At 38.4% G+C, this 13,969-nt stretch overlaps 1 protein-coding gene across 23 annotated transcripts in view; it reads right to left on the bottom strand.

Moving 5' to 3' along the window:
* The window catches only part of NRXN3 (neurexin 3), a 1,532,396-nt gene that overhangs the window by 940,314 nt on the left and 578,113 nt on the right, over nt 1–13,969 (bottom strand). For all 23 annotated transcript variants that reach the window (XR_005363605.1, XR_005363606.1, XM_038545444.1 and 20 more), the window contains one exon: nt 5,201–5,404. Coding sequence is in view for 21 of the 23 variants with exons in the window: in XM_038545444.1 (XP_038401372.1) it covers nt 5,201–5,404 (204 nt within the window). In the remaining 2 variants the exon portion in view is untranslated. The remainder of the gene's footprint in view (nt 1–5,200; nt 5,405–13,969) is intronic.

Here is a 13,969-nt window from a genome sequence, read left to right as displayed (position 1 = left end):
GAGGTGGGGTTGGGTGTAGGGTAAAAGGAGCTGCATGATATTATCACAATTGACTGGGTTCTCTGCTATTGTTTCAAAGGCTCCTAGACCAACCCACTCATGAAGCCGATCTCCGTCTTCCTGCCTGAATGCTCAGACTAAATCAAGTGCCTACAGCATTCCAGGAGAAGGCGAGACAGGTATATGGGGAGGAGGTCTCAGGTACCTTTGATATCCTACCTATTTCACTCGGTAATTCTGCATTTAAAGGGAAGAAAATTCTTTGTTTTTATATTTTTTAATGGGAAAAAGAGGGGGAAAGGGTGGCTAATTTTCCAGCGCTGGTAATCACACAGGATATCCAATGCCAGAGATCTGAGTTTCTATCCTTTATTAATATCTGTTTAGAGTCATGGACACCCAGCACAAAAGGTCTAGAGTAGAGTAAATGATTACTAGTAGGGGATTAGATAGAACGGTTAAAAAAGGTCTCAGATTAGTTGTTAACAAAGTTGTCCAGTTGAAGTTAAATTTGATTTATCATGGTGGGAATTCCAAAAAGAATTTGTTTAAAGCTGGATACTAACACGTAGGCGTAAGACAAGAAAAGGAAAAAAAAGTCACAGGAAAAAATACAGTTAGAAACTGAGCTCCTCTGCCTAAAGCAGACCCAAAAGTTTTGGAGGACTCGTCAAGGATAATGCCACCATTTGAATCTCCCAAAGTAAACCATTTTAAGTTACCAGGTGAAAGAGGAAACAGTGGCAAAAGACAGGGCAGAATGAAACTATGGAAATCCAGATAGGAGAAATATAGAACACCCAAGCATTCTGAGGAAGGAGGCAGGACGCTTATTTGTTCCCCAGAAGAACATCTCTTGAGAAAAATCTGGGTTTGGTTTCGTGCGGTTAGGTTTGTCATGTGTCGTCAACCGCAACAGAAAAGTGGGAGCAAACAGCCCTGGAGCAACTGGTACGATCACCAAACAGAAGAGGCCATGCCCCTGGTGAGGACTGGGAACGGGGAGGGCAAGTAGGGAGGAAGGGGTGGGGCTTCAGCTACTGGTTGCACCTACCATCAGCCAAAGCTGGAGAAATACCCCTTCCTGATGTATTATGAAGACATGGGAAACAGGTGTGCTGGCATGCTTACGAGAGAAGGGAGGAGGGAGAGGGGGCCGAAAGCCCCAAACCTGAGAACTATAAACAAGAAGTGGCTGTCTTCCTTCGTTTCTATGCTGTTAAGGATCTTATTTTTAGACAAGGACCTGGTCTAGGGGGAAGTGCTGGGTTCACTCAAATGGTTCCATGAACTGAATGGTGTCTCTAAACCAGTGTGAGGAATTAGAGCTTTCCAGACGGTAGACAACTGGTTAAGTCGAGAAATGAGAAATTATTTTGATACTTTACCTGAGGAATAAGTGGTTCGAGAAAAAAATTATCTACCCAGTGCCTTGTTCATAGGCTCTGGGAGGGTAGTCTTGATAGGGAGGAGGTATTTTTTGATGAAAAGCGAATCTGGGGAATTGGCTGGGAAAGCTTCCTTTAGATCTATCTTGAGTGGCAGCCAAAGTTCTATCTCTGCCGTAGCCTTGGCAAGGTATCTGAGTCTGTATATGTGTTGTTCATTCTGTTTAAATTACGGTTGTTTTGGTTTAATTTTAGTAAATGGGAGATTATTATTTTGTAGGTTAATAAGCTTTGGGTTGAAAGCATGGAGGAGGTGAATGTGTCTAGGAGTTGTGTATCTTCAACATGTTACTGTAAACAGTCGTCAGCAAGTCCATATTGCCAGAGATGGAACATCTGGAGAATTTGAATACAATTAAACAAACTGCTTGACACTCCCTATAAGTATCCATCATTGAAGAAGGCTTGCTGGCATCCTGCTGAGGATTTGAAAGGGTCATGAATGAGATGCCAATATTGACTGACTTTTCAGCTCTATGGCTCAATTCAAACCAGGCACTAAGGAAAAAAGATTCCTTCTGTGCATGTTTAAAAGGTAACCATCATGAAAGCAGTTAGAAGTCATCAAGACTGCCACATCATTGATCCACAGTATTGACCTGTGGAAATAACAGATGACCCACTTTGATCTAGCATTTTAGAAACCTGGGTTCCAGTCTCAGCTCCACTATCAACTTTTCATGTTAGCTTTGTAAAGTCAAACACTTTTTTCTGTGTCTCACATCTGTAAAAGAAAACATAAAAGCACTTCCTTGGTTTATCTCAAAAAATTAGTGGCTGACTGAAATAAAGTTTTAAAATATAATAATATTATTATTACATGCTATAATTGTAAGGAATAAAAATATGATTGATCAATAGCCAATCTATCAATTTTCAAAAATGGGCTGTGCATTGTAGGACCTTTCTCATGCCTGCTGTTATCACCTCTAGCTATCTTTAGAGAGTAAGGTCCGTGGGAAACCCTAATCTCCTTGACATTTAGGAGATAGATGCATTATATCAGAGAAATATATACTAGGCTTTATATAAGCTTATATGTGTGACTAATTTGAAATAAACTGTAATATCATTTGTGCATATGTTAGAAAAGACACACAACTGAAATGGTGAACAAAATAATCATCTGAAGTTAGTTCTTATAGAATAAATATGAATGCAAACCCTGCTTAGAGACGTTTTCTTCTATAACCAAGAAAAGGTAAATATGAACTCATAATAAGGAGAAAACATTCTCCAAGGGGTATATTTTGGGGAGGGAAGGGAAAGAGAACCTTTAAACAAAGCATGACTGTAAAGAGTTTTGTATATATAAGCACAGGGAATTTCAGTTTTGTTATCCATGTTAGGTTTGAAAGAAAGGTAAATAAATTCAAACCAGTCATTCTGGTGAACCATACTCTTCAGGAGAAAAAAAGAAGTCACTGTTGCTTCTGAAAAGCACAGTGCTCTCCAACTCTCTTTTACCTAAGATATCTCAACCTCGGAGGAGACAGACTGAGTGTATGCTAAAAGGAGTCAAAAGGCAAAAGCAGTCTTTTAAAGAGGCACTTCTCTCATACTTGGGGCAGAGTTTAATATAGAAAAATAATGTTTCTAGGAATACACATGGCAACTCTGATTAACTGCCTCTGTGTGTGTGTATGCACATGTGCGTAAGAGAGAGAATCTCTCCATCTCCTTCCTCATCCCTTTTTACCTTTCCCCCACCTGTATTTATTCTAAGATATTAGGTCTACCACAATTGGCTTTCTCATTTTACAAAACAATGTCTAAGAAGGAAAGTATATTTTCTGTTTAAAGATAGTATATATTTTCCCGGTATCCCATGGGGCTAATCATCTATCTATCTATCTATATATATATATATGGTTCTCTCTTACTTTGAAATAGATGCAGAGTTAAAAATTGTCTTCATCTTTTTCTGTGAACTATTTAGGATGTTATATTTGTTTTTATGTTTATTTGGGTTTTTAAATTTTTTTTAAAAAATTTCTTCTGCTATTTTTCAGAGAAGAAAACAATCAGCTACGGGTTGTTGGTTTTAGATCATATACACTCTTTTGTTGGTTTGTTGGAGGTGGGGAGGATGGTGTAAGGAAGGGAAGGTGGGAGGGACAGGGGTATGCCAGCCCCTGCAGGCTGCTCAGTACACTCTGTTCTCAAGGCTGTTTGCTATGCGGGCCGCAGGCTTTGGGCCTTTGAAGGGTTGAATACCATCTTTTGATTTACCATGGCTGATGGTGGGGAGGACTGAAAACTCAAGAACACAAAGATCAGCAAAAAGAAAAACAAAACCCAAAATAACCAAACACACACATACACAAACCAAAGAAAAAACAACAGACACAGTGACGATAGAAATCAAATGAGGTTGGAAAAGATAAAGGGCATAGTGTTGTAAAAGCTGCAAATTGGAAGAAAAAAAAGACAAGTAAAGCCACTGCTCAAAACAGTCCTCTGTGTCCTAGAGATTTTTAGGATTGTAGTGTAGGCATTTTCCAAGTGTGACCAGTTGACCTGACAGCAGGAAAGACTGGTATGGATTCCAAACTCCACCTTCCCAGTAGGCCATCTAAGGTTTTATATGGTCTTGTATCAGGTACATTTGTCTGTCATGTCTTCCCCACACCTCTAACAAGCCATTCCCCTGGAGTCTTTATAAAGGAGCTCTATATCTGAACATATGCTATATACCCAAACAAACCCATGGTTTAGAAAGCTTGGACTCAGCCATACCACTCATCCTATTGACAGAGGGCACTGACTTTCTACTGAGTAAAAATGAAATTGGTTTCTTTCCTTCCAGAAATCAAGAGGTTCCCATACTCCATAGAAGAGCAATCAGAATCCGGTCAAGAAGGTCAGTAGCAGGGGTGAATGTGAGGCTGTCAGGAGGGGAGTTTCCAGAGTATCTATTACAGGTAATTACAGTGGAAGAACAAATCCTCCCCCAATAAAGCTGCAAATTTGAGATTGTCATAATTTTTCAACACTAAGGAAAAATTCATATGTATTACATGAGGGGGACAGAGGAATTGGTGACTAACAGTGTAGCATAACAATCTTGATAAAAGCTGCTAGATGATGGGTAAGAATGTCAGGAAGGAAGAAGGGGATACATATCAGGGGCTACATTCTCCTTCCACATGTCAGAGACTCTATAAACTAAGAAAATTGTTTTTCCAGTGGGACAACAGAAACAATCTGACTCATCTTCCTCTTTAGGAGAAAGTAGAAAGAGATACCAGTGCCACCAGAACTACCATTTGTGGAGAAAGAAACAATGCAGCTCTCATTCTACCCACAAAGCTTAGCTCTTTCCAACCCCAACCTCCCCTTTTGCCTCCACTTGCTGTCTTATCTCTGCCCTCGGCTTTGACTGTTTTGAGTGGTGACCAAGGAGTTAGACTTAATGGCAATGCGATTGATCAAAAGATGGACCAAAGTAGCGTGTTTTACACAAAGCTAAACGGTTCCAAAAAACCAAGAAAGGAAACTTAAAAAATAAATAATCTAGTAAGAAAAAACAAAAACCACCACTGTCAGAAACCAGAAATTGACATCAAAACCTCATGCAGAAACAAGGAGAAGGTGTTTGTTGCTGTTGGGTTTTATCCTTGGTCTATTAAACAAGAGGTGAGCAGCTAATTTTTAAGAAACAAACAAAGAATTCAATCAAACCAATGAAAATCAGAAAAGAAAGGGAAGACAAGCCCAAACAAAGTGGCAGAGGGTACTTCATACGATACCTAAGTTAACCATGAGCTTGACTCGCCCCCCATCCAGCTCCAAACGCAGGGTGTCTGCAGAGTCCCTGGAGGTAGTAGCCACCAGCAGCCCATAAGCTCGCTGGGACATGAAGCGGAAGGACACATCCTCTGCCTCGGTGTGCATGACCATGGGCATGATGATCTTCATGTACATGCTGCCATCGTAGCTCAAGATGGACGCCTCTGCAAAGAAGAATGGAGGAGACTGTCAAGATGAAGGATATCAGAGTTTCCTTTGCTTCCAGGGTAAGGAGAGTAGGGTAGAGAGGGCATGAAATTCGTAGCCAGGTGACTTGTGTTGATTAGACCTCTAGTGCTACCAGTTTTAAGGTATGTGACCTTGGGAAGGCCACTTAAACTCTGAGGTTCTATTTCCTTACTTGCCTTTAAAAGGCATACAATGGCACTGGTCCCTGCCCTGTCATGCTCACAGACTTATCAAGTGTGTCAAACAAAATAACGGATGTGAAGATGTTTTCCAAACATGAAAATGCCCCCATAAATAGTAGTGATTTAATTCCACATGCTATAGACAAAACAAAAACACGTTAAACAAAACTTAGACTCCAGGAAGTATTTCATGAGGAATAGGAGGAAAGCATTTTATAATCACCACAGCAAACAAACAGACATTTCCAGAAGGAGGAAAGAGCAATAGCCCAGCCTGGTCCCAAACCCCCTAGTAGCCAGGCACTGTGAGAGTTTGCTTGATTCATTCAAAGAAGATCTACAGAACCAGAGCTAGAACCACCACCTCAAAAAGATAATGATACCCGAGAATGAATAATTCTACTTTTATTCAAATAGCACTTTTCTGAGAAAGGAAGAAACTCGCTTTTGTTTGATGCCCTCTCTAGCCCAAGCACTTCAGCTAGAAGTGCCCCTACTCCACCCCATTATGTTATCTCAATGCTTACAATGTAGATCTGTTATTCCTATTTCAAACAGAAAACCAAGGCTCTAAGAGGCAGTTAACATCTCAAAGTCAGACATCCTGGATTTTAAGCCAGTGTGTCCTGTACAAATCCAGTGCCTGTTCTGCAACACCATGCTGCTCAAAATGTGAATTTGCTCCATTGTTCATTTAACAAATATTTTTAGAGAAGGCAGAAAGAGACTATCATTCATATCGCTGTGAAGCAAACCTGTCACTGGGCTCAGTATCTGGCACTGAGTAGGCTCTCATTAAATATTTGCTGTTGCCAATAGTTGCTTCCTACCTACACGTACTATGGAGGGTTCAAAAGTGAAACCTAAAAGGTCCTTGCTCTGTTGGCATGTGAAAGCAACTGTACTATTATAAAAGTGATTAAATGACCCAGAAAATATATATCAATAAAACCAGGGGCCCTCAGGAGAGAGAGACTGTAGTATGCAAGTGAGCAGAGAAGAGGGGTTAGAGTCTGAGATGGTCTTAGTTTGTAATGAAAGAGGTGACAGCATCAGACTTGTCAGTAGATAAAATAGCATCTCTATACACATAAAGAAAAAAAAAGAAGGGAAATGCTCAGACGAAAACAAGCTATTCAATTTAACAGAAGCTTCAATCATATTTTGAGAAGTAGTTATATAACCGTTATTTGAGATTACAATAAAATCAGTGGATTTGGGTGGATACTGGGAAGTAAGTGAATGGTTTTAGTTTGTAAAATAGCACAATGCATTCATTTCTGATATTATGTACCAGGCACTCTTCTAGGTGTTGTGGATATAATGGTGAACAAAAGAGACAAACATCTTCTATGCTCATGTATAAAAGAAATCAGAACAGAAAGAGACCAGGCCAACCACATAAAGGTACTCAAGATAGTCTATGTCATCATCATATCACCACCCTATTTACACAACACACAAAAGGTCCATGAAAAGCAATATAAACACACCTGCTCAATACTAAGAAGCAACCATCACCTGGGTAATACTCAAGACATGCTAATAGCTGCACATTGCAATCTGTAAATTCTAAGATCACAAATAAAGGTGTAACAGTTGCAGACACTATCACAATAACAGACATATTATGAAGATCTATGCTTAAATGGGAAACATAATCTAAATTTAACACATGTTCCAGATGTGAAAGAAACTATTTTATCTCCTGGAAGAGCAGAATCAAAGAAGATCAAAAGTGATAGCTAGAATTTATTGAGCACTTAATGTTTGCCTGGTGCTTTCTATAACTTTACATGCATTAAGACACTTAATGCTTATAAGAACATCACAAGGAAAACAATATTATTATTAGATTTTATAGATACCAGGTCACACAGCTAACAAGCGGCAAAACAGGGAGGTGAACATTGACAGTTTGATTCTTGTGGATATACCCTTAACCATTCTCCCAAATTGTCAGAGGGCTATGCCAGGAGCATATCCATGTTTCTAAGCACTAAAAGCACATCTATAATGCTTTATGGTAGAGTGTGGTGCTCTTATGTATGTGTGTGTCATACATGCATGTCATTATTTAAAGCTATATGTTATTTATGAACATGAAAAATTACATAAACAGATAATACACACATTTCTAAATATGTTATATATGAATATGCACAATGCTTTGTGTTTCTGTAATTATGAACACTATTAATTATTACTATATACCTTCTACTATACACACCCATACATATGTACACACTCCTTCTTAATAGAGATTATTCAGTGAGTCATGAAATGGTTGTTTTCAAGTACTCAACTTAAATAGAACCCAAATGTAATGGTCACTTTTATCCCTCTGGATATGTGTAGTACCAGAACATATGTATAAGTTAATATATCTTTATGTCAATGTTTGTAGTACCAGCAAATAAATTTCAGATAAGTATATAGTTAAACAGCTCATAGCACAAAATAAAGTGTGTATCTCAATGTATATCTTTGTGTGCAGCTCTGTGTGCTCCATGATCAACTTGATATTTTTAAGAGGAGTGTGATGAAGCAGAAAATTTAATATAGGAATCTGCTGAAAAAAAAAATCCATCCTAGAATTCTTATTAACTTGCTTAAAAGATTTCAAATGCAAGGAGCACCATGAAGAGTAATATGTTGAGGGGGAAAATGAGTCTTAATAAGGAAAGTTATTCAATCTGAAACACGTTGGATGACTGAGTTTTTTAAGACCATGTCACAAGAGGCCCACATAATGGTACTCACAGAGTTCCCCTCTTTTATTCCTCTTTCCTTATTTACTCTCCTTTCATCTTAAAGATTTTATTTATTTATCAGGGTGGGGGGAGGGCAGAGGGAGAAGCAGGCTCCATGCAGGGAGCCTGACGTGGAACTTGATCCCGGGTCTCCAGGATCATGCCCCGGGCCAAAGGTGGCACCAAACTTCTAAGTCACTGGGGCTGCCCTCCTTTCATCTTAAGTGTAGATTTCCTAGCATACAAATTTCATTTGTTTAATGATTCTTTACATTTTTGACCTAATTTCTTAGTGGTTGCCATAGGTCTTACAATATACATCTAATCAAAATATACTTCATATTTATACTCACTTAATTCTTGTAACATAGAAACTTTACTCTTACATAGCTTTACTCCTTATTTTGTTATTGTTATTCACATTATATCTATACACACAAATTCAACAATACTCTGTTATAATGATTGCTTTTTAAAAACAAGTCTTCTGGGGGTAGCTGGGTGACCCAGTCAGTTTAGTGACCCACTTAATTTCAGCTCGGGTCATGATCTTAGGATTGTGAAATCCAGCCAGCATCAGGCTTCACACTCAGTGGGGAGTCTGCCTGAGATTCTCTCTCTCCCTCTACTCCTCCCCCCACTCGCTCTCTCTCTCTTGCTGTAAAATAAATTAAAACTTTAAAGAAAAACTAAAAACATATGTCTTCTTAAGAAGAAAAGAGAGCTCGAATATATTTATAGAGTATTTTTTTTTAATTAAGCTTATTATTTACCTTTTCTGTCTCACTTCATTTCTTCTTGCAGATTCCAGTTACCATCTGGTGTCATTTCCTTTCTCTAATATAGTTTCATTCATTTGTGGTTTATTGTCAAATATATCACAATTCTATATGTTATAGGCCCAACAATACAATTTTATAGATATTGTTTTATGCAATTGTGTTTTAAATCAGCTAAGAGAAAAAAGAAAAAGAAATGGGTAATTATGCTTTTATCATTACCTCATAATTACCTTTACTGGAGCTCTTTGTTTTTTCATGTAAATGCAAATTACTGTCTGCTGTCACTTCCTTTCAGCATGAAGAATAAAAGCAGTGAGCAGTTCTTAAAAGGCAGGTATACCAGCAGTGTACTCTCTGTTTGGGTTTACCTGGGAATGTCTTTATTTCACCCTTACTTTTAAAATACAGCCATGGGGGCATCCAGGTAGCTCAGTAATTGATTGCCTGCCTTTGGCTCAGGTCATGATCTCAAGGTCCTAGGATCAAGTCCTGCATCGGGCTCCCTGCGGGGAGATTGCTTCTCCCTCTGCCTATGTCTCTGCCTCTCTCTGTGTGTCTTTCATGAATAAATAAATAAAATCTTTAAAAATAAAATAAAATACAGCTCTGTTAGATGTAGAGATCGTGGCTGACATTTCTGTTTCTTTCAGCACACTGAATGTCATCTTGTTGCCTCTGGCCTACACTGTTCTGAAGAGATGTCAACTGTTAATCTCATGGCAGTGCCCTAGTATGTGACAAGTCATTTTCCTCTTGCTGCTTTCAAGATCTCTTCTTTATCTTTGGCTTTCAACTGTTTTATTATAATGGGTCTGGAAGTAAATCTCTTTGTAATTTTCCTATTTAGAGTCCATCCAGCTTCTTTGTTGTGTAGATTCATGTTTTTCATTAAATTGGGAGAATTTCCTGTTATTAATTCTTTGAATACTCTTTTCTGTCCCCTTCTCCATTCTTTCCAGTACTCCTATCTTATATATGTTGGACACTTAAAGGTGCCCCACATTTCTCTGGCACTCTGTTCATTTACCTTCATTTCATTTTCATTCTCCTATTCAGACTGTATGTAATCTCTATTGATCTATCTCAAGTTTGCTGATTCTTCTGCTGACTCAAATCCACTGTTGAGGCACCTCTAGTGAATTTTTTGTTTGGGTTTCTATACTGCTTAATTCCAAATTTATGTATTATGTATACAAAATCTCCAAATGGAAATTTTAAAGTTGAAAAGAATATATCATTTGTATCTCTTTATTAATACTCCCTCTTTGATGTATCACTATTATCTTATTTTCCCTCTCTTTAACTGTAGTTTCCTTAATCCTTTTAACATATTTAACATAACAGCTTCCATGGAAACTGTCTGCTAAGTCCAACATCTGGAGCCCCTCAAAGGCAGTTTCCATTGCCAACATATATTTCTGTGTGGGGGTCACACTTTCCCATTTCCATGCATGGTTCACAATTTTTTGTTGAAAACCGCACATTTTAGGTAATAGACTGTAGCAAGTCTGGGTACTGCTCCTCACATCCCCACCTACCACCAACAGGGCTGGTTCCTGTTGTCTGTCCATTTATTTATTTGTTTAGCACCTTGGCTGAAAGAATTTTGTGATTTATACTTTCCAGGCAGTATGACAGCTCTGATTTCCCTGCCCAAATATTTCCCCATTTTTATCTTTTAGCTTGCCTTCCTAGGTGTTGTCTCTGGGTCAGTATAAGCCCTTATTGGTTAAATATTATAGTTAAGTCTCTATAATCAGTTAAATTTTTAATCCTTTCTCTGTTAGATGTATGTGAATTGGAGACTTCTTTTGCAGTTCAGAGACTGTAAGATTTTGCTTCATGTTCAGAAGGAGACTAGTACTTGGGAGTTGCCCCTTCTGCCAATTTAGTTATGCGACTGCATTGTTTTGGCTCTCACATTTTTCTCCCTTCCATCTAAAATCTCCTTTTTCCTTTCACTCAGTCCATTTGTCTTAAATTTTTCCTTTGAATTCTTATGCCATTAAAATTTCTAAAGTTATTCTACACTGCAAATGAGCTACAGAATATAGCTCATAGAAAATTCTTCTGTCCTTTATTTTCTTTAAGACCAAATTCTTAGACTTTTCTAGGCTATATCACTTCCTTTATTTTTATTTTACTTTATTTCTTCTGCTGTTTTGCACTTCCATTGTCATGTCATTGACTTTCCTGCTCATACTCAGGTGACTCTGTCCAGAGTTTCTAACTGTTCAGACATAGGTTCAGGGACTTGACTCCCAGAGCCGCCTACATTTGAAAGGCTTCATATTTTTAGTTCTACATAGTTATTTTCTGTAACTTCAGAGATGATAAAATATGGGAACAAAATGAGAGGAGAGATGAAGAGCTCAGGCAAGACTGTATAACTTTCGTTTAGCTGCCAAGGCTGTGTTCTCATTTCTGAAGCTTTGTTAAGTATATGGAGGAGAAGTCACCCCCACCTGGTTACAGAGTGTGTCCCAAGGCAATGGAGGAGATGCATTAGTACTTCTGATCCATTGAACCCTTGTGACTTATCTTTTTATTCCCAGTCCCACTGTCTATTTCTGTGATACATATTCCACCCCTCCCCCTGCCATTTCCACTACTCTTCACTCAAAAGTGGGACCAGATTAGAACACCTACCCAGTCTATTTCTTTTCCCTCTATCAAGTTATTAGGGATAATTTTCAATATTTTTATCAACTAGACAGTATCTGAGGAACACAGGCAGAGTTGGCAGCCTCCTTCTGCTTGGCCATTCCTCTTGGCTTTGCTTCCAAATCATTTATCTTTCTCCTACTTTTTGAGATTTATGACACTGAGTTATACCTATTTCCTTACTTGAGGCTAATGATTATTTAACTGGTATATTCTTTTTTGTTTAACTTGAGAGAGGGTATTTCTGGCAGGTATCTTTTCCCCACCATCCTCTCACTGATACTTTCATGGCCAACTGTGTACACAAAGTACCATTAAATAATCACTCTCCTCATCGTCTTTTCTTTTTGTACCTTCAAGACATCCTCCTATTCATTCATGCAGCTACTTGCCTTACACACTCCTTAAGTGTGTTTTATTCTGACAAAACCTCCCAAATACACAGATTGCTTCCTCTCCACCCAAACTGGGCTGATCTTAAACAGTGTGCAAATTTATACAGGAATGCCTGCCAGGTTCTAATTCTGTATTTTGCAGCAGCAGGAACAACATAAATCTCTAGCTCCGAGCAGACCCAACAGTGGCCAACAGTTCTGGGGAATCAACAAAATTGATATAGGGCAATACCCTTCCTCTTGTGGACAAGGCTGAAAAGAACTAACCTTTCACATTCTCAAAATGCTGCCAATACACACAGTCATATGGGCTTCTCTTCCCCCAAACAAACTAGAGCACTGTAAAGCTATAATAAAAATTTGATGGATATTTCTCACTTTAAGAAAAGCAGGTATATATGTGCATACTTTTTAGTGGAAGGAAGGAAAAGAGGGAGGGAGGAAAGGAGGGAGACAGGAAGGCAGGAAGAAAGGTAACGGGATACAAGAACTCCAGTTTATCATAAGCTCTATATATATATTTTTTAAGGTTTTATTTATTTATTCATGAGAGACACACAGAGACAGGCAAAGACATAGGCACTGTCAGGGAGCCCAATGTGGGACTTGATCCCAGAACTCTGGAATCATGCCCTGAGCCAAAGGCAGACGTTCAACCACTGAGCCACCCAGGCATCCAAAGATCTACAGTTTTTAAGAAAATGTTTATTTAACCAAAGAATTCATTCAGCTTTTCTTAAATAGCAAATTTTCCTACTGAATTAAAATGTAACTTAATTTATAAAAATTAAACATCACACAATTTGTCAGGATAAATCTCACCACTTTGCAATAATATTTCCTCATTCATTCAATGATTAATATCTAATATGTGCCAGACATTCCTGAAATGGAGAGGGGAGTAACATGGCTGCTGTCTTTAATAAGCTTATAATAAGCTGGAATTAGAGACACAAACAGGTAAATTGTTATACTAAATAATGAACAAAGTGCTGTGGGAACTCAGCTCAGGTGTCTATATATTTGCCTAGAGTTGTTAGGGAGGAGGGGTATAACTTGTTTTGAGAATAAGAGAGAATGAACAACATAGGGAGGAGTGGGAATGCATTCCAGCTGGGGTAACAGCATATGTACAGGGTCAAAGTTGACAAGGGCATAGAATAAAATCATATATCACAGCATCTGATAAATGGTCAAGGGGAGTTCAATGTACCTAATATAGAACAAGATTTCTCAAATGTAACAATATTGACACTTTAAAGTGTGGAAGGTGACTTGTGAACTGTAAGATGTTTAGAAGTAACCATGGTGTCCACCAACTAGATGCCACTGGCATTCCCTTTAGTCATGAAAACCAAAATTATCTCCAGACATTGCCAAATGCCCCTTCGGGGAAAAAATTGCCCCAGCTGAGAACCGCTATAGTGGTTCCATATAGGCTCAAGCATTTGGATGGGGTAGGAAAGTTAAGACTAAAGAGATATGTAGAGGGTCCATTATAAGAGACCAAATAATCACAGAAAGTTTTGATATTAGTAAATATAGAGTGGTTTTAGGCAGGAAGTGACATGATCAGACTTGCTTTTCAGGCTAACTGATGGTACAGGGAAGACAGAACAGTGTGGTGAGAGACTAGATGCAATCTTATTCAATTTTCTTCCAGACACTATTGCTATTGCTCCATCTTGCAAACGTGTTATGAAATTTCAAAACATAACATTTATAAAGAACGGTGGTATGTTTCTGAGAGTCGATCTCTGAGTC

Source organism: Canis lupus, chromosome 8 (assembly GCF_011100685.1).
Source record: "Canis lupus familiaris isolate Mischka breed German Shepherd chromosome 8, alternate assembly UU_Cfam_GSD_1.0, whole genome shotgun sequence".
NCBI classification, from domain to species: Eukaryota; Metazoa; Chordata; class Mammalia; order Carnivora; family Canidae; genus Canis; species Canis lupus.
The sequence above is the reverse complement of the archived record's forward strand: the minus strand, read 5'-3'. Positions and strand labels throughout refer to the sequence as shown.